We start from the raw sequence: 24,079 nt of genomic DNA on the forward strand, positions 1-24,079 counted from the left end.
GTGGCTCACAACCATCTATAATGAGATCTGGTGCCCTTTTCTGGCATGCAAGTGTACATGGAGGCAGAACACTATACATAATAAATAAATGAATCTTAAAAACAAAAAAGAAAAGTGAATTCTGTTTTTTTCTTTCTTTTTTGACAAGCAGCAACATGTTTGTCATTTTAAGGTAGATACAATTATTACGTTATTGTCATATTACAATAGTTAAGTTTTTATTTTATGTCCTTTAAGATACATTAAAAAATAAGAACAAAAACATATCAACTGCAAATATGAAGAGGAGAAAGCATGGTACCCAACAAAATTTCACATTTCAGCAATACTTCTTTCAGTTTTTTTTTTTTTTTTTTTTTTGGTTTTTCGAGACAGGGTTTCTCTGCGTAGTTTTGCGCCTTTCCTGGAGCTCACTTGGTAGCCCAGGCTGGCCTCGAACTCACAGCGATCCACCTGGCTCTGCCTCCCGAGTGCTGGGATTAAAGGCGTGCGCCACCACCGCCCGGCTTCTTTCAGTTTTTTTAATAAAGTTTTAAGAAATGTCATAATGACATGAGCTTGAAATAGCTCTAGGCATTCACTGTCTTTGACGCTCATGATGTGGCGCTGGTGACACTGTAACAGCAGAAACACAGGGGCTGCTAAATGACCAAAGTGTGGAGGCACAGGCCTGCTTCTGCCCCCAGGAACACACCAATGGTGACAGCCATAATCTAACACCCGCACCAGGACAGGGTGTCGCACGATGTAACTGTTCATCTGCAGATGCTGACAGTGCTCGGTGTACTGCTTGTCTACCAGAACTTCTGTGCACTTCTCAATCATGCTGATACTGGGATTGAACCCGGCTCTTGACTGGCTGATTACCTCTGGAGTGAGGGTATTGTGCCAAAGCAGTTTGTGTGCTTTCATGATGCGGACGATAGCAATTTGGAGATACAGAACTTCTAGTTTGTTCCAGTTCTTGTGTAGCCTTCATTGACATAGTAATTTGAAATTTTGTTCTCTTACTGCTGAAGCTCATATTTCATGAAAATGAAGATTCCGTATCGATATTTTCCCTTTCTGAATCATGGTTAATCATCTTCACCTCAAGTAATGATTTGACCATTTTGGTCAGCTCCTTTTTGTTCATCTAGGTGCTGCCTTGAAGTTCCTTATAGCTGGCAGTTTCACTGTTGTTAAAGTCAAGAAAGAAGAACTACCATTTGGTAGGCCATAATCATAGCTACATGCGTTTTTGTCAAATAGTTCATTTTAACTTCACCTGTACAGAGATAATGCAACCACGCCGGTTTCCTTCCACTGAAATGCTGGCTGTAAAACAATTTGACCATCTGTACACTTTTTCTAATTCTTGGGGAATTGCAGATGTGGATGAAGGAGCCTGATCGAGAGGCCATACACCAGCCTGAAGGACATATATTTGGGAACTAATCCCCTAGGTCCATCCCTGTGTCTTGGTTTCTGATGAACATTTTGAGCTTATTGTTGAGATCGGCACTGACACTCATGTCTGTGTGTATCTGATGTAGATTGCTTGTAAACTCGTCATAATGGCCTTGCTTGAATTTCTTGATCATGGCTTCTCCAGACAACCCATGAATTAGACATTTTGCTAGCATTGTATAGAACTTCTGAAAAATATTTTTGTCATCGATGTGTTTGAAAACAGTGATGAAATTGGTGAATTTGTTCTCCACTTCAATCTCAGTTATCTCCTTTGCTGACTTCAGAATTCTCTTGCGCAAATGCCGAACGTGATTTTCCAAAACCAAAAATCTTTGTTTCTGCATAAAGTCTTTCGCCAAGTGGTTCAGGATAGGCCACACATAAAGCAAGTTATCTGAGAAATGGTCGTTCCGTGTTGCTCTCTCAACATACTCCAACGTCACAACAGCTTTGATTGTAGTTAGGAAGTTGTTCCGTGTTTCATCAAAATCCACTACACTTGGTTAAAGACATTGTGCAAATGTAGTGTTGAAACCTTCTGCAGAAGCAGGGCGAGGCAAGAGCCTGGGTAGGGAGGCAAAGCCAGCCCGCCAGCCCCGGTCCCTCCGGGCCTCCCCACCCCTCCCCCTTCCCCCCCACAGCCCACCCGCCCTCCCCTCTCCCAGTGGTGGCGGTCAGCTCCAGGAAGTATTTCTTAAGAAAATTACTCAAGAGAATCTTCCTCAATTCTATTTTAGTTATAGATTCTTTATCTATAAAAGCTACTCATTAATCTTACATACTGGGTGAGGGTGTGGTCCAGAGACGGAACTAAAAATTCCTTGTCTTCCGAGAATGTGTACCTTTTTGAAAAAAAAAAAAAGTTAGTGGGAACGATTCTAGGACATATCCAATCAGGAAACAAACAGTGAGAGGTAGGCAGGCGCAACTGGTGTGCCAGGTTCTCTAACCTTCTGCTGAGCTGAAACCCACTTGTTTTGTGGAAAATGTCTAAAATGAAGAATCCCCGGACTTTTGAGGAGCAAACAGAATGTATCATGAATGCTCTACTCACAGACTTTTTGACCCCAATATTACAGGTTGCTAACCGGAACCTACCAGAGGCAGATGAACCATATTCAGGTAAGGCTCCTAGTCTGAGGTGATTACAGGTGGATAATGGAATCAGAGTATGCTTTCTCTGCTTCCTCTTAAGTTTTAAAAAGCAAGTCCTAAAATTTTGGCAACATTTGAAAGGAAATAGCGTCTCAATAAAGAAGACTGTCTGACTGCAACTACTGAGAACAAATAATGCCAAAACTGTTTAAAAAACTTGAGAATGGAGCCGGGCAGTGGTGATACACACCTTTAATCCTGGCACTCGGGAGGTAGAGGCAGGTGGATCTCTGTGAGTTTGAGGCCAGCCTGGGCTACAGAGTGAGTTCCAGGACAGCCAGGGATACATGGAAAAACCCTGTCTCAAAAAATAAGACTTGAGAATGTTTCTCTTTTGCTCAGATTAAGGAGACGTCCCAGCATGGTCAAAGTATTTTTTTTCTGTTTTAGGAGAGGCTTGCTCTTTTGATGTGTCTATTATTGCTGGCCGCCTTCGAATGCTGGGTGACGAGTTCAATGGAGAATTGGAAGCTTCTGCCAATAATGTCATTGCAGAAACCATTCAAGGACAGGTCAGGTTTTTTATTTTTAATATTGTCTGCTGTTCGTTCTATTTCAAACTTAAATTTTCTCCTTCCTTCCTTCCTTCCTTCCTTCCTTCCTTCCTTCCTTCCTTCCTTCCTTCCTTCCTTCCTTCCTTCCTTCCTTCCTTCCTTTTTTATTTCTATATCCTAGGAACAGAAATGTTCTGTGAAGATTTGGAGGTTTGTGTTTCAAGAAGCTATAGAAGGAAATGTGATTGCTAATTCTTTAGACAGTAGTATAGAAGGAACTCATAGGCTTCATCAGAGCTGCCCTTAGTGTGCATAGATCATGCTCATAGTTTATTATTCTTAGAAAATAATTTTTATGTAGATTTATTATTATTATTATTATTACTATTATTATTATTATTAGTGTGTGTGTGTGTGTGTGTGTGTGTGTGTGTGTGTGTGTGTGTGTGTGTGTGGTGTGGTGAGAGGGACACATGTGCCACTGTATATCCGTGGAGGCCAAAGGACAATTTTGTGGTGTTCTTCCCTTCCACCTTTGTGTAGGTTTCAGGGATTGAATTCAGGTTGAATTGAATTGTGGCAAGTATTTTTAATTCTTCAGCTATCTCAACAGCCCCATTATTCATATTTTTAATGCTTAACTTTGCTGGGAGTGGGCCTCTCCATTCATCCTGGGGTCCAATAGTGAGATTCAGAAATATTGGCTAATTTAGAAGTCTGATGCAATTTGACATAAACCCTTAAAGAAGTCTTCTGGCTTTCCATCAGAACTCTGATTACTGGCAGTAGCACTTGGGCTCTGTATTAGCTATAAAGATCATAAGACAGTGTTCTAGTACATGCTGCTGATTAGATAAAAACAACAGCTAGTACTTCTTACTTTGCATGATCACACTTCATTGTTTAATCATTGCACTCATGTGTGGGTTATTTTAGAGCAACCTCTCTGAATTATCATATAACTCCATGACAGCAAATATCAAACCTGTTTTCCTCCTTCCTGTATTCACATGGTTTTGAATTGTGCCTTATACACAATAGGCCCACGATCTGTCCTTCCTGACTTGGTATCATGCAAGCACACAAAGAATGGAGGCATAAGGAACAAGTAAGAAACTTACTCTGTAAATGTTGAAGCTAAGATCTGAACCCAGTCTGATTTCAGAAACACACTTTATTCTTCCTAATGGACAGCCTAGAGGATGTACCTGTGTTATATCCCGACAGAATCTTCCTTCCAGCTGCTGGCCCTGAGACTGTCATATGTGGCTGGTAGCCAGGTCTACTTTTTTATTCTGTATTTAGAACAAACAATAACAAAACAACAACAACAACAACAAGGAAAAAAAAAGACATTTTAAACAGTTTCAAACTCAAGTTGGAAGCATTGTATAAATCAGTGGTTCTCAACCTTCCTAATGCTGCAACCCTTTAATATAGTTCCTAATGTGGTGACTCCCAACCATAAAATTATTTTCGTTGCTACCCTATAACTGTAATTTTGCTATTATTATGAGTCATAATGTAAACGTCTGTGTTTTCTGATGGTCTCAGTGACCCCTGTGAAAGGGTTGTTAGACACACCGCACAATGGGGTGGCAACCCACAGGCTGAGAACTGCTGCTATAGAGAATTTCTCCAGTCATTTGAGAGGAATTAATAGGACAGTTCCTCACTCTTCAATACTTTCATACTTCCTTCAAGTAAGAACATTATGTATAGAACCACAATGTAACCATAAAACCCAGGAAATTAATAGTGATGTAGTAGTATTGAATCCTTCGAGTCCACTGATTTTTTTTTTTCTGAGACGGGGTTTCTCTGTGTAGCTTTGTACCTATCCTGGAACTCGCTTTGGAGACCAGGCTGGCCTCGAACTCACAGAGATCCACCTGTCTCTGCCTCCCCAGTGCTGGGATTAAAGGTGTGTGCCACCACTCCCTGGCTTCCAACAATGGCAATAAATCCAAGCCAGGTTCATATGTGTCACTTAGTTATATGCTTTCTAGTCTCCTTCAGTCTGTACTGATCCTTCAGTCTTTTCTTACATTTTATGACCTTGACATTTGAAGATGATGGGAAATGTTATTGAATATCCCTGAATAAAGTTGAGTTTGTCCTTTCTTGTTGACAGAACCATATGACTTGTCTCTTTGTCATGTTTTAAATTTGCTTAATTTCTAGCAGGAGGTCTTATACAAGCTGGTAGTCAGTGAAAAAATGATACTTAGAAACTAAGATACAGGGCCAGTGAGAGTGACTGGGGGAAATTCCTGGCCGCTATGAGAGCTTGAGTTCAGTCCTCAGGACTCCCATGTGGAAGGAGAGAACTAATTCCTGCAAGTTGTCCTCTGACTAACACATAAGCGCTGGGCATGTGCACACACACATTAAATAAGTAAGTAAATACATTAATGTGAAAACAACAAACAAATACAATCCTCAGATATAGGTTCCTTCCAAAGCTGTTCCTTTTCTTAGCTTTTTTAGGATTTAACATTCTGCTCTAACCAGTACTGGAGTACTGAGTCCCTTTGTACCCCAAAGATGTACTTTGACTCCACCTAATAGCTTTTGTACCAATTTATTTGGGAGAGGAAAAATAAGAGGTTTTGTTTTTGTTTGTTTTAACTTTAGACTTTGCTATACATTTCCTAATCATAGAAATAATGCCTTTATAGTCTGATGTGCTCACTATCATGTGCTTAATAGGTTTCTTTCAAAATATGTTGTTCATTCTACCCAATGATAGCTGAAATTATGAGCTTGATGGGCTAATGTTTTTTCTAATATTAAAGTAACAAAATGCTAAAATTAAGGAATGTGTCCATCTGCCCTCTAATATTCCCTCGTATGACCTGCGGTACATCTGCCACATCCTGAAGAACACTTCTTAGACCTGAAGACCCCAGTACTGTTTGAGTGATCCTGACAGCCTGTCTCCCTCTCAGGCAGGAACTATACTCAAGGACACAGTACAGTCTCTCAGCGTGGCCTGGTGTGCTCAGAACCCTACCCTAGCTTTTGAAAGAGCCTTTCTGGCAGTGTCTGTGAAACTTCTTGAATATGTGGTCCATAAGGCTCCTGAGATGGCAAGACAGGTGGCTAACTTCATGACAGGCATGATCAATGAGAACACGACCATCCGAGAATTTATCCAGGGCCAGGGAGGATGGGTAAGTTTTTATTAAGCCCCACATTTTGCTAGGCATTTGTGCTGCTTTGGGTTTATAACTGGGACTCTAAATTATTAACCTTTTTTGTAAGTTGTCATGGGAAAAGGAAATCAAAGCTCAGCCTGTGAGGGTTGGACAGTACTGCCTGAAATGTTGACCACTGTAACAGTGGCTGTAAAGCCAATCTCTACCATTAGCTATAAAGTATATTGATGGTGGAGGTCTCATCGCAGCCTGGCTTTATTCTGCTTCCTGGTAAATTTCTGAGCCTTTGTTCCTTAGCATCTTTCATATGTGTTGAGAAAATTTCAAATAGTCTTGTGTATGTTGTGCCGCGTGTCTGTGATATGTGTAAGTATGCTCCTGAAGGCAGGCATGTGCCTGGCTCAGCTCACCTGTGGAGGCTAGAGAACAACCTTGGATGTCAGTCCTTGCCTTTTACTGTTTGATACAAGGTCTCCTTGTGGTTCCATTGCATACGCCAGGCTAGCTGGTCCATGAGTGTCACCTTGCAGTAGGAGCACTGGGGTTACAGACATATACTACCACATCCATCTTTACATGTGCTCTGGGGATCTGAACTCATATCCTCATGCTTGAGCTCATGATAAGCACTTTACTACCTACCAAGACATTTTCCCAGCTCCCAGAATCATCTTAATGTTACCAAGAAAAACAAGTTTGTAAAGCAGTGTCTTTCAGACACAACAGGGTTAATGCACATATGAACTCAAGAGACTGAGGCAGCCTGCATAGGTTCAAGCCTATGGAATCCCAGCCCTGAGAGAGGGAAGTGGACACAGGCTCCCAACCTTATCCAAAAAGCCAACCACAGTTGATACCTGCTGGCAAAGTAAAATTGAGTTTTTTCTGACGGAGTCAGTTGGTCAATACAAAACAAACTTAATGGTATTTTTGTAGACTTTATGCCTCATTTTGCTTTGTTTGGGAATTTATTTCTCCTATTGGTCTACACCTCCCCATCCACCCACTCAAATTCACATCCTCTCTTGTTGCCTCTCATTAGAAAACAGACACTAAGCCTATATCTTAATAATCTGCAGAGTTTCCGCTATCTTAGAGTATTTTTTTTCCATTTCTTGGATCAATAGAAGTTGTCATAAAAGCTGTAGTAGTCCCAGGAGGTATTTGCAGATGTTTCCCTGGATTCTTAGATAGTTCTTAAGGACCATCTTTTTGACTAAGATTCTCACTGTTCTTCCTAGGAAAATCTGGAGAGCTGAAGAAGTGGGGTTTGCCCCCAGACTGAACATCACTTCCTCTGATGTCTGACAATTAAAACACTTTCTTCAACATGTTCAGTGTTATGTTTTTACTGATTGTTGACTTTGGGAGTGGCCCTAGCCAGCTCCAGTGATATTACACTTTCTGTTCTTACTTGGGAGCCAGCTCTAGTGATATTATACTTTCCATTCTTACTTGGGAGCGGCCCTAGCCAGCTCCAGTGATATTATACTTTCTGTTCTTACTTGAGCTTCAGTAAGAGTTTGTTGAAACAGAGACCTCCTGACAAAGTAATTTCTTAGTACTGACATTTCAAGCACTGAGGTAGATCTTTGCTGGAGATATTTTGAAGGAGACAGCACATCATAAATGTTTCCTTCAGATTTAGCCCTGTCTTTTGTTGAGAATTTTGTCTGCTAGTGATTTTGGAATCTAAAGGATGTCAGTTTTTAGTTAAAAATCTTATTTCTTCAAGTAAAGGATTTTCTTTCAGATCCACCCTAAGTTTCATGTTTATTTCACCTGAGCAGAATTTATTCATTCATTCTAGAGATTTGAGGGCATAATTAGTGGCTTATTCATCTAAATTCCTACTGGAAATATCAAAGAAAGATGAAACAGCTATTATGTTTTTATTGTCAGGATGTAGGCAGTGCTGGCCCATGTGCAGGACCGCTGGTCCGCCCCAGCTTGGCTGATGCTAATTACATACTGTAACAGGGCCCCAGACCTCAGAAGGCCCCCAAACCATAGCACAGCTGACTCCATCGTGGAAGTACCATTCAGGCTACAAAATTGCATCTTAAACTGTATGGCCAATTATGTTTCAGTTCAGTAAAATTAATGTTCCTTAGGAACAAGTACAACCACTTTTTTTTTTTTTTTTTTTTTGAGCCAGGTTTCTCTGTGTAGTTTTAGTGCCTGTGCTGGAACTCACTCTGTAGACCAGGCTGGCCTTGAACTCATGGAGATTCCCCCTGCCTCTGCCTCCCGAGTGCTGGGATTAAAGGCATGCGCTACCACCGCCAGGCTAAGTACACCTCTTTAAAGCAGCATGAGTCCATGCTTTGACTTGTTCACTAAGATCAGTGGGGAAGGTAACAGGGCCCCAGACCTTAGTTGGCCCCCAAATCTTAGCACAACTGACTCCTTGATGGAAGTACCATTCAGGCCATAAAACTCAGCACATAGACAGCATCATCTGAGAAAATGAAAACAAGGACCTAATTCATCAAAGTCCATAGTTCTGGGAAAGTCTCTTAATGTACTAACCTTGCTTTCTGTTCTGTAGTTCCACTTCTGGCTAACTGCTCTTGTTAACTGAAGTATATCAACCCAGAACATGGTTTTTGTGCATAAGAGAAAGGCTTGGTGCTACACTGGTGCTACACTGGGATCCCAAACACCTGGTGGAGTCCTTGGCCGCTAATAAAGACTTTCTGTTGGCTTAAAACCATGTTCAAGCAGTCTTCTCTGGTGGACACCCCACAACATTTCTGGAGGTTCCACCAAGATCCCCAGAGACCAGACCTTGAGACACCAGGGGTCTCAGCCCCTTGGAGCAAGAAAGAGTGCAGTGGCCAAGGAGCTCCTAGGGAGTGCACAACCTGAGTTCTAGGCCCCCAGGAGTCTCTGTGGTCAATCCCTGCCTAACACTTCAGAGGAGTCTGACACCTCCACCTCCAAAGGAGACAAATTAGAAAGTCGCCCGGTCTGTCACTTCTGGAGGTAAGTCTGGTTAAGGTACCTTCTGGTTAGATGCATAGGAGAGGTCGGACATGGCCACTGATGCAGTGTCCAGGATCTGTGTGAGATGTCACTGGATTCCCCTTGGTTCGTTCAGGTGTGTGAGTGTGTGGTGGCCACCCCTGGTTGTTTTTACTGTGTGTCTCTCTGGGTGTCTATATGTTTTTGACAGTTCTGTTTCCCATTGTTGACCAGTGGCTTTCTCTGGTCTGAGACATCCCTCTGGCTTAAGACCTGTGCCTCTTCTTGTTGGAGCCTGATTCCTTTTGGCTCTGCCAGGTCACCCAGAGACACCCCCCCCCACACACACACACAACCCTGCCTGTCTCACTCTGGAACACTCGCTTGTTTCGTCACTTGAGTCCCACTCACCAGGTTGGTCCCTGTGTGGAGTCAGGGAGAGGCTGGCGGTCTCGTCCTGGGCCCCCTGCCTTCTGAGCTGAATGTTCCCTTAGGTGTGCACCCCTCCACTCCCCTGCCTGCTCTAAGTCCCAGAGAAGGGAGAAAGGGGAAGTCCCCCTCCTTCCTCTTTCATGATTTTTGTCTTTTTTTTTTTCAGCCAATGATCCATATGATTGGAAAACTCAAATCCACCATTCACTGAAAAAGAGAAGAAGAACTGCCCTCAGGCTGGTGGGGGTGGAATCAAGGCAGCCTGGACAGAACGATTTTCCCTTCTGTCCAACACTGACCAGGGAGTCCTTTTCGGAAGATTAAATACAGCCACTGAAAATATTTCCTTTGTCACCCGGTGGGCCCCAGATATTAGAAAAGAGCTATAAGAGTTAAAAAAGTAAAAGGTCTAAGTAGGTTCCAGTTGCTGGAGGTAGCTTAAATGGTGTTTAACAGCAGAGAACTGATTAGGACAAGACCTTTTGCCTAACACCATCACCTCCTCTGATGATGGCATGCAGTTAGACTTACAGATACCCAGCAACATTTGGTGCCTTGCCCTCTGTTGAAAGCGTATCTCCTTTCTGAAAGTCCTAAGGCACTAGACGCTCACCTCCTGCCCTTCCATCAGAGGTTTCCTGGGAAAACAGATTATAAAAAGGCCACTGAGGGACTGCTGCAAGAGTTACAGACCCTGGGCTATAAAATGTCAGCTAAGAAAGCCCAACGTTGTACATCAGAGGCTGCCTTACCAGCTGAGAGGAGGCAAAGGGGGCCTGTCTCAGAGCAGGATTGCTGCCATCCTTCAGACCCCGACTCCAAAGACTTAAGAGGCAGGTTTGAGAGTTCCTAGTGCAGCAGGATATTGCTGCCTCTGGACACCAGAGTTTGTAGACTAGTAAGGCCTCTATACACCAGCACAAAGTAGAGCACCAAGCCCCTCCTGGGCCGAGACTAAACAAAAGGCATTTGAGGCTTTAAAAGCAGCTCTGACTTGAGCTCCAGCCCCAGCACTTCCAGATACCTCAAAACCTTTTCATCTGTTTGTCCACGAAAGAAAACACATTACAAAAGTAGTTTTAACCCAAACTTTGGGACTGTGGAAACATCCTGTGACGTATCTCCCTGTAGCCACAGGATGGCCCACTTATCTAAGAACTGTGGGGGCTACTGCTAGTCTAATGAAAAAATAAAACAAAAAACAAGTTAACTCTGGGTCAAGATCTTACAGACACCATGCCACTGAGGCCCTCCTCTGGGGAACACCAGAACACTGCTTGTGTGACCCAGTACCAGGCCCTCCTCCTGAACCACGCTTGAGTCCAGTTTGAGAAACCTACCACAATCAGTCCTGCTGTCCTCTTGCCTGAAGATGACCTACAAGTGCTCATCCATGACTGTCATGAGATGGAAGATGAGATCAGGTACATGGGAGCCACAGTAGCTACTTTAACTGAAACTATTGGGGCCCAAGCCAGGGACCTGAGCCTAGAGCTCAGAACTGATTGATCTGACCCAGGCTCTCAGGAGGGAAAAAGGAGAGTCCACCACCATACATACACACAGTCATCATGCTTTTATTACTGTACATGTCCACACTATGATCAATAGAGAAAGAGGGCTTCCCACCACTGGGGGAAAGGACATTAAAAACAAAGAGAAAATACTTGTCCTTCTAGAGGCTATTTGGCTTTCTCCACATATTGCTATCCTCCACTGGTCCACTTCAAGGACATCAAAAAGATGATTTCCCTGAGGCAAGAGGTAACAGGGCAACTGACATGGCCGCCTGACAAAAGGCCCTAAGACCAGTGGGGCCTATTGATATTCTGATGACATACCCCAACCTGGTGCAGCCTGAGACTCCATGGTACAACCAAGAGGAAGGAATGGACAGCTTGAACCCACAGGTTGGTGAAGGATGCTGAAGAGAAAGATCATTCTCCTAAAAATGACTGGAAGGACTCTGGGAACTGACCTTCACTAGGCTGCTCATCTGGGGTCCACAAAACCTTCTGAGTGGCTCAGACCAAGGTATGTTATACCTAGACTGGACAGCCTAATGGGGGAATATCTCAGCCAGATGTCAGGTTTGTGCTCAAGTGAATCCAAAGCAGAAAGCCCTTATCCAGGAAGGGGTCCAAATGAGAGACCAACACCCCAGTGAACTTTGGGAAAACTGACTTCATTGAGATCTGGCCTGATAGGGGAGGATAAAAGAACTTTCTAGTTTTTATAAATGCCTTTTGTGGATGGGTAGAAGCATTTCCCACTCAGACTGAAACTGCTCAAATAGTAATCTGGGAGGCAGAGGCAGGCAGATCTCTGAGAATTTGAGGCCAGCCTGGTCTACAAATTGAGTTCCAGGACAGCCAGGGATGTTGTACAGAGGAACTTTGTCTCAGAGAGAGAGAGAGAGAGAGAGAAAGAGAGAGAGAGAGAGAGAGAGAGAGAGAGAGAGAGAGAGAGAGAGAGAGAGAGAGAGAGAGAGAGAAGAAAAAATCTCCTCCAGGACTTTCTCTAGCAATGGGGCCAATGGCTTGGCTTTCATAGCCAAAACCTCTCAATTAATAGCTAAAGCTTTAGACATAGATTGCAAACTTCATTGTGTATATGACCTCAGAATTCTGGGCAGGCAAAAAACAAAATAAAACAACAACAACAACAACAAAAATAGGATGTTAAAAAAATCTCAAACAAAATTTTCCTTGGAGTCTCATGAAGGGTGAATAAAGCTTCTTCCTGTGCTGTGCTTTGGCCCACTGCACCCCATATAGGGAGGGATTTCTTCTCTATGAGATTATGTTTGAAGGCCTCCCCCACTGCTTCCCAGGCTCAGACCAGCAGTCGGCAGAACTCTCTAACCACTCCTTTCTTGAGGCACCCCAGTTCACTGGACTAGCTGAGAGACTCAGCCTCCAATTCCACCACCAACTTCCCCTTGTTTGAGTCCAGTGATACCATCTGGGGCAATGCGTAGCCAAAGGGGTACTAGAACCCACCTGAAAAGGACTCTACACAGGGATTCTCCCCACTCGTATGGCTGTGAAGATAGCTGGCATTACATCATGGATCCACCACACCCAGGTCAGGAAGCAGAAGCCACAGACACTACTGTCACATGGGCTGTTGTGGGAGCCCGTTTTCAGGTTCCTCGTGGCTTTACCCAGCAGGTCCACATAGAGAGGATGATCAGGACCACGGGCCTGAGTGCAGGTGTCTGAGATGGCCTGCACTCAGCTGTTAACACAGGGTTATGTTCTAACCCCCACTATCCTCAGGACTGGACCTGGGAACTAAGGAAGACTGATACAGGGAAGGTATTAGCTAGTGTGACTATAGACTAGCAACTCATATTCGTCTTGACCTTTGTTCACTGGTGCCTACTTTAAATGTGTGGTTGTACTGGAGAAAGAAAAGATAGAGGAGTTTATCTTTTGAGATAAGAATACAGAGTTTACAATTCTATGCATGCCCTGTAGCTGCCCCCCACCTCCCCAGTTGCTGAGAACAAGTGAGTTTCTATCACAAAAACTGGAGTTGTGAAATGGAGGCTTCCTGGAAAATTTCTTAAAAAAATTTCTGGCCTTTGAGAAACCTGGGGAATTAGACTATGCCACAGGAAGGGACTCTAGGGATAGATTTACTAGAAACTGCTCCCCAGCCAGGTCCCCAGACCTTGGGTCCTAAGCACACCCAGGGCCAAAGTCCCACCTCATGATGTCCAGGAAGCTGAGGGGTCCCCGTCCCTGATTTCCACTCTTGAGCACTTAGTTAATAATTCCCAGTCATAAACTGGCCAGGAGTGCTGATTTTGCTCAGACCCATGGCCCACATACTACATAGGGATAGGAACTAACCAGACTGTCAGTCCATTGACTGACAAAACTCATTGTGACTTGGGGGAGAACAGCCCAGATTAACGTTAGGGGGCTGAAACTTGTCTAATATCCAAAACCTTTCATCTAGACACTTCTCCTTATTCTGATGTCTGCTGTTATACCTTATGAGTTAATTCATGTGGATTATAGCCATATTAATGAGCCCCTGAGACTGGTGGGCATGTAATGGTTTGACTAAATGTGTCTCTTCTGATGCTTTCCAAGTAAGCAGACAGGTTGATCAGGATCTAGTGGTATTAAAAGTTTCCATTTCTGAATTAAAACGGCAGTTAGATTCCCTTACAAAAATGGTCCTACAAAATTGGAAAGGCCCCCACTTCTCCTGAGAAAAAGGACTAAGTTTGGCCTTGGGAAAACCAGTTGCTTCTGTGCGAATTGATCAGGAGTATTTAGAGAAAATCTTGCCATGGTTGGGGAAAACCTCAGAAAAAGAGACAGACATAAATCAAAGAATCAATACCAATCTCTATTCTCTTGACCCTTCTGGCTAGCTGCTCTGATATCAGTACTGACTGGGCCTTTAATTCTCATTCTGGCTGGATTAACAGCAGAGTCCTACATCTTAAACTGTATGGCCAATTATGTATCAATTCTGTAAAATTAATTTTCCTTAGGACCAAGTACAGCTCTCTAAAGCAGCATGAGTCCATGATTTGACTTGTTCACTAAGGCCAGTGGGGAAGGTAACAGGGCCCGAGACCTTAACACAACTGACTCCATGATAGAAGTGCCATTCAGGCCATAAAACTCAGCACGTAGACAGTATCATCCGAGAAAATGAAAACAAGGACCTAATTCATCAAAGTCCATAGTTCTGGGAAAGTCTCTAAATGTACTAACCCTCTTGGCTTTGATAGTTCTGCTTTTGGCTAACTGTTCTTGTTAACTGGAGTACGTTGTTTTAGTTAGGGATACTATTGCTGTGATAAAACACCATGACCAAAGCAACTGTGGGAAGAGAGGGTTTATTCCACTCACAGTTCTATTTAACAGTTCATTATCAAAAGCAGTGAAGGCAGGAACCTGGAGGCAGGAACTAATGCAGAGTCCATGGAGGGATGCTGCTTCCTGGCTTGTTTTCCATGGTTTGCTCAGCCTGCTTTCTTATAGAACCCAGGACTACCAGCCCAGGGATGGCACCACCCACAGTGGGCTGGCCCTTCCCCACAGATCACTGTTTAAGAAAAAGCCTTACAGCAAGATCTTATGGAGACATTTTCTCAGTTGAGACTCCCTCCTCTCTGATGACTCTAGCTTGTGTCAAGTTGACATAAACTAACCAGTACATATGTCAACCCAGAATATGGTTTTTGGGCTTAAAACTCACCCGGAGAAAGGCTCAATGCTACACTGGGATCCCAAATGTAAGTGCCAGTGCTTACTTACCAAGCCAGGGTCTTTTGATATGGTTGGTGAGAAATGAAAACCATATTAAGATGGGATAGAGGGGTCTCAGCAAGACTGAGGCTGAGACAAGTTTATTGTAAGCAATCAGCTTTTATACCTTTATTAGAAACAGAATACAATGGAAATTTCTAGGATCAATACAGTTGTAGTTGTCTGGCTGCAACGATGTTTGCAAGCTATACAGGGTATATAAGATTAATGTCTAAGATTAATTGTCCTGTCAAGTCTCTATATGCTTCTCTGACTTCTAGGGAACACGGAGAAACACAGGCAGTCTGAACACTGCCTGGGGGAGTGCCTTGGTTTCTCAGGAACTGAAAGACGCACAGTGCCCCAGGAGTCACAGACTCTAACCTGAAAAATCTATGAAGCATGTCTCTCGAGGCAGCTAGACAGGCCATCATCATGATTTCCTGCACCCAAACACCCAATGCAGTCACTGACCAGCTAACAAAGACTTTCTTTTTCTTTTTTGTTTTTTTCAAGACAGGGTTTCTTTGTGTAGCTCTAGCTGTCCTGGAACTAGCTCTGTAGACCAGGTTGGCCTCTAACTCACAGAGATCCGACTGCTTCTGCCTCCTGAGTGCTGGGATTAAAGCTGTGCACTACCACTGCCCAGCTTAATGAAGACTTCCTATTGGCTTAAACCCATGTCCAAGCAGTCTTCTCTGGTGAATATCCACAATAATACTACAGAACTTTCTGAAGTATGGTTTATACACCACTCATGAACCTCAGTGAATTGCTCATTGCTAGAACCCATTCTTAGAGACCAATTTCCTAAGGGTAGCTAGGGCCATAGAACCCCACATTTTCAATTTCACAGGTGAGTCTGATACATACAGTCTGAGAACATCACTTTAGAACATCTGGACTGCTGTCTGTCCTTTGATGTGTATGTGGTGGTGCACTGCATGTATGCCCCTGGACACACAAGTGGAGGTTAGAGGCTGAGGCTGAGTATCTTTGATCCCTCTCCACCTTACTTTTTGAGACAGGACCTCTCACTCAACCTGAAGCTTGTGGTTTCCTCTAGGCTGACTAGTCTGCAGCCTCCAGGGATCTACCCATCTTGGTCCCCCAATGATGGGGTTACAGGCACTTACGTCTATTGCCTGGCTTTTACATGGTTCTTGGGATTTGAACTCAGGTCTTACTCATTCACATCAAGCACCTTTATCCACTGAACCATCTCTTTAGCCCCTGCTTTCTGTTTTTGTAATTAAAGTTTTACTGGAATGTTGCAATACTCATCAATAATCACATATTCATAGCTGTCTTCATACTGCAACAGCAGAGTTGAATATCATTATAGCACACACCATATGGCCCATCAAATCTAAAATATTTGTTACCTGGCCTTCTGTGGACAGTTACTGATCCCTGCTCTAAAGCAAAATTGAGCATTTAAAAATCTATTATAATGTTGACAATTTCTGTAAAACAGTAATAGATAGGGTTTAGGTTTAAAGATACTAAAGCCTTTAACTTTTTAAAATTATATTTATTTATGGGGTGTGGGCACATGCCATGGCACACATGTGGAAGCCAAAGGACAACTTGTGCAGGAGTGAGTTCTCTCCTACCATGCAAATTCCAAGATTGGTGGTCATGCCTGGAGGTAAGGCCAGCACCTCTACCCACGGAGCCTTCTCACACTTAACTCCTTTTTTCAAAACTTAGTTTTGAAGAGTTGTTTCTTGTACAGTCCATGCTTTCTCAGAAGTCGTTAGCCAATCAGAAATTTCTCCTGAGCAGTTGATAGCGTGTATTTTATTAGTCTTACAAGTAATAGCGACATGAAGCAAAGCTTATGTTTTCTATGATCTGTGTATCTCAGTGTTTTTAATAATCTAACAAATTAGAAGACGGTAATCAAGGTGGATTCCAAAGAGCACACTTACCTTTTACTAAGAAATAAAGCACTGGTAACTTGGCTGAAGTTGAACAAGGCTGACCACTTCCTCCCTTGGCTAGCCATTTGTAGGAAAATGAACACATGGTGCTGGTAATATATTTTTACTTTACAAAACTATGCTGATTTCCTGTTTCCCTAGACAAATAGCAATAGGTTAATAATCCGGAAATGCAGTTTCTTATTACTCTTTAGTAGAGGTTAGCTCTTCTGCTAATATTTAAGATGTCTGATATTCTCCTTTGACTCTTACGTTACTACAGATTCCAGATGATGAACTTTATGGTTTTTTTTTTTTTTTTTTTTTTTTTTTACCCCTTAGGCAGAAATCATTCAGATTGCCTGATTTTAACAATGATGTGATATTGGGCAAATGACCTAATTCCTCTGTGCTTTGATTTCCACTTCTATAAAATAGATCATTAGGAGCCACAAGGTTGTTGAAAAAAATAAATGAAATAATATATTTTGAAAAGAGCTTAACCTGTTGCCTGGGATAGTTTAAGAGCTGTGTACAATTTAAAACTCCTGTGAGTTGGAATTAGTTCCTAACGTTCTAACTTGATGTTTTTTTCTTAAGTCTGTCCCTTACAGATGCAAATCAGTACATGGAAAAAAAAGGAATTCCTAAATATAATTTATACCTATTCTTCCCAAGTACATATCCATGAACTCTGGCCTTGAACTCCCTATGTAGCCCAGGCTGGCCTGGAACTCATGATCCTTCTGCTTCAGCCTCCTCAGTGTTCTAAGCACAGGGATTTACCACTATGGCCAGCTTCTTAACTTTTTCCTAGAAACTTTTTGTTTCTATTGCTTTTGTGATTCTTATCATGAATAATCAAGTCATAGCTATCTCTGTGTTTATCATCCCTAGTTGAACGAATTCTTAACTTCTGTAGCTGTTGTACCTGTTCCTAGCATCTCTTTAAATTCTTTTGCATCTGTAGGGAGAGTATAAATATTTATCAAATGAATAAGTGATTGACATGAGGCTTTACATTCAAACATCTTTAAACCAAACTACATGAAGAACACTTATCTCTCTCTCTCTCTCTCTCTCTCTCTTTTTTTTTTTTTAAAGAAAGAAGGGTAAATTGCTTCAACTACAAGAACTTACCAGCTGACCTTTGCCTACCGGTATTCTGAAACCAAAGGTAAACCAGACTCTGTAGAGTCTGTGGGGGAAGGTAACTAACTGAAAGTCTGTGGAGGAAGGTCACTGACTGAAAGTATGCAGTAGTAACTGAAGAGCTTGATGAGGTCCCAGAATGCTGTAGAAACAAGAAACAGATTAAGGGATTGTCCCACCATGGATGATGTGAAAACACGACAAGTCAGACATGCTTCATCTGAGGGATTTTAGAAGGTTCTCCTGCATCTATTTACCAGTCTGTCCCTGAGGTCAAAAGGTTGTCTTTGTGTCTACTGTGGCCTCTTTGAGCTGGACTCTGAACTTTAGTAGGGGCATGGCTCTCTCTGCAACAGTAGCCCTGCTGCTTGGGCAGCGGCTCTCAGTGAGGAACTCACTGTTTGCTTGGTTCCCAGGGCCTCCGTGTAGGGAAGGCCCATCTTCTGGCACAGTGAAAATGCATGCCCAGAAAGCAGAAGTATAGACTGTGCCAGGCAACAGAGCTGAGGCACTGGTGCCCTAGATACCCACGTCAGAGTGGATTTCTCACCACATCATAGAACATACTTTATCACCCAGAATTGCAGGTATACTCAAAACCATGTTAAACACTGAGTTTTCAAATGCATAGCAGTGTCCTTGCCTTTGATAAGTTAAAAGTACAGGGCATGTTTTATGTGTTCTCTTTGGAATAAACTCTCAAACTTAGGAATAAAAAATATAAAGAAACTCAGAAAATTTATGTAGCTGAAGGTAATTCTATTACAGGGACTCAGACTCAGAAGACAGCGGTGAAATGGTGCAGGAAAGAGTTCTGAAAAAAAAAGTAAGTAGGTGTGATGGCTTTATTTTTATTGGTGAAAATTGGGGGTACAGGTAAAAACAACAAGAGGTGGTGGTGGAATGGAACAGTCTGTGGGTGATGTGGTTGGGTAGTGTTGGGTGAGGCCAGTCGATGAAGAGGGCAGCTGATACTGACAAGCTAAGCAATCTAGATTTGTTCCCATAGCCTACTCATTTTTTCATTCTTTAATAAAGATTGTGTGTGTGTGGTGCATGCACATGCATGCATTCATGCACAGAAGTTGACCTCAGGCATACTCTTCTATCTATCACCTTCCGCACCATTCTTTGAGACAGGGTCTCTCACTGACCCTGGAGTTCACCAACTCAGCTAGACTAGCTGGCAGGTGAGTACTAGGGATCCCTCTGTCTCACCTCCCCAGTGCTAGGATTACAGGCACAGATCACAGCATCCAGCTTTTATGTGGGTGCTGGAGATCCAAACACAGGCCCTCATGTCTGTGCAGCAAGCACTTTACCAGCACAATAAGTCATCTCCTCGGCCCTGTATTTTGGTTCTGTGCCATTAAAACAACATTTCAACCATTTCAGTCTGGCATTTACTGCCACGTGCTAGAATGGGAGAGAGATACAGGCAAGAAGATAATCTAAGAATTCATCAGTGCAAGAGAATGGATTAGAAACTGGGAATGGTGGTTAACACAGAAATAAAAAAAAAGACATTAAGGAGCCCCATGGGCAGTGATGGCACACGCCTTTAATCCCAGCACTGGGGAGGCAGAGCCAGGTGGATCTCTGTGAGTTCGAGGCTAGCCTGGGCTACAAAGTGAGTTCCAGCACAGCCAGGGCTGTTACACAGAGAAACCCTGTCTATAAAAACAAAAAAAGACATTAAGGAGGAAGGAGCAGGAGCAATAGAACCTGGTGACCAAAAGAATGATTACTAAGGACTGTATAACACAACACACAGTCCATGTTGAATCACTGGTCCAGGAAAAGACATGAATAATAAAATGAAAGCTAAAATTGGGTGGGTGAGTTTTCCAAGGTAAAATCATGGCCCCTCAAAGAGAGAAGGTTGCTCTGAGAAGCTAGAGTACTTGCTTTTCTTTTCTGTTCTTTCTTTCTTTTTCTTTTCAAGACAAGTTTTCTTCTCTGTGTAGTCCTGGCTGTCATGGAACTCACTCTGTAGACCAGGCTGGCGTCAAACTCAGAGATCTGCCTGCCTCTGCCTCTGGAGCGCTGGAATTAAAGAGCCACTCCAACCCTGCTGTATTTGATTTTCTTTTTCTTTTTCTTTTTCTTTTTCTTTTTTTGTTTGTTTTGAGACAGGGTTTCTCTGTGTCATTTTGGTGCCTGTCCTGAATCTCGCTCTGTAGACCAGGCTGGCCTCGAACTCACAGAGATCCACCTGGCTCTGCCTCCAGAGTGCTGGGATTAAAGGTGTGCGCCACCACCACCTGGAGTACTTGGTTTTCTTATGGACTGTTTTATCCTGTCCAAATGATCATTCCTGAATGGTGTGTGTGTGTGTGTGTGTGTGTGTGTGTGTGTGATGTACTTCCTAATCTCCATGACACTGAAGTTTTTCCTGTAAACCGGCAGATCCCTCTCTTGGAACAGGTGACTGTCGGTGGAGTTTCTGTGCTGTCTTCTTCCTTTGAACTCAAGAAGGAGGGGCCATAGTGAGCGTGACTCTTCCCTTCTCCAGGGGCTCACCTACGAACCCCAGGCCTCATTCTTGATGGTTTTCACTGCGCCTGTGAGTCTTTTATTGCATGGAATTGTTCTGTTCACTTAGGGTTTATGACACACTGGTTTAAGTATTTTGTGACAAATTCATAAACTCTTTTAGATACTTGCTGACCTTGGCTCCCCGCCCCAGCTCTTAACCTTCCTACAAAATAGAAATGAATCAACACTGTTTTCATCCAGTAGCCCTATGCCCTCTTGCCATTCAGCATCTATAAAAGTGTGGAAATTAAGTGGATTTGTCAAAATTAAACACGTTTTTGTTGTTTCCTCCTTCAGTTTGATTTCTGCTTGCTTGAGTGGTCTCATCAGGAAATGGCTTATAGCTAGTGGGGTTTTGCGGTTTCATTTTCTCACAAAGTTCCTATAATACCTTTAGATTTTACAGTAGAGCAAACTTTTGAGAGCTGATGCATACTTTAAAAAAAAAATTATGTACTTCTGCAACCGGTCATAGGATGCCCAGCCCCATGGCTGCATCTACAACACAACTCTTGTACCCAACGTTTGGGGACCATCACGGGCAAAAGGGCAGAAAGAGTGTAATGGTCAGAGGACCAGGACGTCTACTGTGAGATTGTGTCTCCTAGGAATGGCAGGGAAACTGTACCCATGGCACCTCAACAATGTGGCTGCCTAGACAAGACCTGAACAAGGACAAACCAACAGACATACTAACATGGAAGGGGGAAATCTCATGAGGCCCCATCCCTAGACAACAAGTAAGAAATGAGGAGATCCTGAGAAGTAGTCCTCCCCCTGAGGACAAGTCTCCTAATTGATTAGTCCTCCAATACCAAGAGGTCATCCCTGACATCATATACATAAGCAGCACTAACTGGACTCAGTCGGTTGTGTGTGTGTGTGTGTGTGTGTGTAAAACAATAACAATGAAAGAGGCCAGGAATTTGAGAAGGAGTGGTGTGGTTAGAGGAAGGAAAGAGAATGGGGGGATGATATAATTACATTTTAATTTAAAAAACTATGAAGTTCTAATAAGACACTACTTACAGATGCTTAGCTTTTAGGTAAAAGATATAGCAGCATCTAAGAAAGTTTTACTTTCTAAAAAAAAGATTTCTTTTTAAGTGTGTGTGTGTGTGTGTGTGTGTGTGTGTGTGTGTGTGTATACACATGATCAAGCAGGTACCCATAGAGGCCCGAGGCTTCAGATCCCCTTCGATGTTGGAGTTATAGGCAGTTGTGAGTCAACTGATGTGAATGCTAGGAATTGAACTCTACTAACTGCTAGCCATCCATCTAGTCCAGTTTCTTATTTATTTCTAGTTCCTTCCTGTTGTTCAAATCTTAGATGGTCTTTTAATAATAAACCCAGAGCCAGATATCAGAGTGAAAGCTGAAAGATCAGAGAAGCAGAGCAGCCAGCCACTAGTTCTTACCTCTACAAAATCCTCTGAGTTTCTGTGTCCTCACGCCTTATATACCTTTATCTGCCCTGCCATATTACTTTCTGGAATTAAAGGTGTGTGTGCTTCCTAAGCAAAGGCATGAGATCTCAAGTGCTGGGATTAAAGGTGTGTGCCACCATGTCTAATCTAGTGGCTGGCTCTGTCCTCTGATCCTCAGGCAAGTTTATTAGGGTACACAATATATCACCACATTTCCCCTTTTTTGTCTAAAATAATAAAAGGTTATATAACTAATGTAAGAAAAACTATATACAGTAAGTACAATAAGTATATATAATATATACAGTCAAGAATTACATTAACAATGCCCAATTCATTAACATTTGACAGATTCAGAGAAAATACTCCATTATTTATCCCATTTTGGTGAGTCCAAAATGTTGTACCTAATTCACTTTCTATCCTAACTTGTCTTACCAACTGAAAACTATCTTTTGATGTCTTTCAAACTTATACACTTTACACATCTTTAGTGAGCTTCTTTTCTGAATTTGTCAACAAGGAAAACTATAACTATCTAATCTTCAACTCCCTTAGAGATCCAAGAAGGAAATAATATTATCTAAGTAAGCAGGAAGTGCAAGCAGGTGACTTCCAAAAAATAAGAGAAATGACAGAAACAGCTGGCTGCCTGGACAGTCACCCCAGATTTCTCTGTATTTGAGGAAAATAGATATAAATATTATTAGATATTTTCCCAGCTAAAGATTTATATTTTAGGGATTTAGAATAAGAGAAAAATTGTGGTGTGATAGAATTAAGGTGAGGTGGAATTCCTTATTAGTCAATAGATAAACTAACAAAGTTTTTATTTTAATGGAGTGAGGGTATTCCAAAGGAACAAAGACATTTTGAAACCTTATCTCTTACTGACCCAGAAAATAATTTTCCTTTTAGAACTTCATTTTGTTACTCTGCACTAAGCAAGTTAATTTAAAATGTTTTATTTTTAAGTAATATTCATGTCTACCTGTTTAGTTCTGAGATGCTTTAGTAGCTGCTGCAGGTCTTGCACCATATTCTGGCTCCCTTATATAGCGAACCCAATCCCTAACTTATGGCTTTGTACTTTGTAGGTAGTTGGTAACTCTGTTGAACAAATTGTTGGATTTTGTTGTGTTTTTTTCTTAATTAAAGTAATATAATTGAAAGCATCCTTAATCCTGACATACACAATTGATTCACTTTTATTTCTTTCATACTTTATTTTTAATTAGTATTTTAAGTTAGTATACATAGTGATGGGTTTCATTGTGGCATTTTTATACCCAGCTGTTATACTCTGTGTCCATTCATCCTTTCCCCTGCTGCCTTCTCCCACCCCCATCTCCCTTTTTGTTGGTCTCCTTCCTCTCCCAAATAATCTTCTATTCTGTTTTCATGCTACCTTATCCTCTCTTTTCCTCACTTTTTAAAGATTTCTTCCTTTAGCATGAAAGATCCCAATATCCCAAGCAGTCTTCAGCAAAAAGACTCATACTGGAGGTATCAGTATTCCTGATTTCAAGTTATACTATAGAGCCATAACAAACAAAACAAACCAGCAAGACACACAGACTAATGGAGTAAAGTAGAGGATCTAGAAATAATCCAAAACAGATATAGCCACCTGAGTTTTTACAAAGCTACCAATATATACACATTCACAAATAGTGCTGGAAAAACTAATACCTATATGTAGAAAAATGAAACCAGATCCTTATCTCTTGCCCCATACAAAAATCAACTCCAAATGAATCAAAGACTTATGTTGTACTATGTGAGGTATTTCAAACTCAGAAAGACAAATACCACGTGCTCTCTCTCAGATACAGATTCCAGCTTTTAACTGGTACATGTGCATTTATGTGAGAGTGAGTGTGTGTAGAGTCCAGGTACTAGACAGGGACAATGAGAAGGGAAAAAAGATTCTGTAGGGATTGGAAATCAGTAGAATACATAAGACCCAAAACTCTGAAATTATCTGATTAAAAAAATAGAAAAATAGTTCAAGATATAGATCTGAATCAGGGGCTGGTGAGATGGCATAATGATAGCCTTTCCACATAAACCTGGTGACCTGAGTTTGATCCTAAG

At 42.2% G+C, this 24,079-nt stretch overlaps 2 protein-coding genes, 1 long non-coding RNA gene and 1 pseudogene across 3 annotated transcripts in view; 2 read left to right on the forward strand and 2 right to left on the reverse strand.

Moving 5' to 3' along the window:
• Window positions 1–312: 312 nt before the first annotated feature.
• LOC121830565 (cullin-2 pseudogene) lies at window positions 313–1,951 on the reverse strand (annotated as a pseudogene).
• Window positions 1,906–7,593, forward strand: Bcl2l15 (BCL2 like 15). Its single transcript, XM_006980805.4, has 4 exons — window positions 1,906–2,574; window positions 2,998–3,119; window positions 6,053–6,277; window positions 7,504–7,593. The coding sequence occupies exons 1-4, from the start codon at window positions 2,439–2,441 to the stop codon at window positions 7,519–7,521; spliced, it is 501 nt and encodes a 166-aa protein (XP_006980867.2). The 5' UTR covers window positions 1,906–2,438; the 3' UTR covers window positions 7,522–7,593.
• Window positions 7,594–8,813: 1,220 nt separating this feature from the next.
• The window catches only part of Ptpn22 (protein tyrosine phosphatase non-receptor type 22), a 70,937-nt gene continuing 55,671 nt past the window's right edge, over window positions 8,814–24,079 (forward strand). Inside the window, exons 1-5 of the mRNA XM_076573759.1 lie at window positions 8,814–9,250; window positions 9,828–11,695; window positions 17,970–18,042; window positions 18,786–18,843; window positions 20,445–20,583. The gene's annotated coding sequence lies outside the window, so the exon portion shown is untranslated. The remainder of the gene's footprint in view (window positions 9,251–9,827; window positions 11,696–17,969; window positions 18,043–18,785; window positions 18,844–20,444; window positions 20,584–24,079) is intronic.
• LOC143273716 (uncharacterized) overlaps window positions 18,020–24,079 on the reverse strand; it is a 50,167-nt gene continuing 44,107 nt past the window's right edge. The window contains exon 3 of the long non-coding RNA XR_013051902.1: window positions 18,020–18,159. This is a non-coding gene — a long non-coding RNA (uncharacterized LOC143273716). The remainder of the gene's footprint in view (window positions 18,160–24,079) is intronic.

This window comes from Peromyscus maniculatus, chromosome 6 (assembly GCF_049852395.1).
Source record: "Peromyscus maniculatus bairdii isolate BWxNUB_F1_BW_parent chromosome 6, HU_Pman_BW_mat_3.1, whole genome shotgun sequence".
Lineage (NCBI taxonomy): Eukaryota > Metazoa > Chordata > Mammalia > Rodentia > Cricetidae > Peromyscus > Peromyscus maniculatus.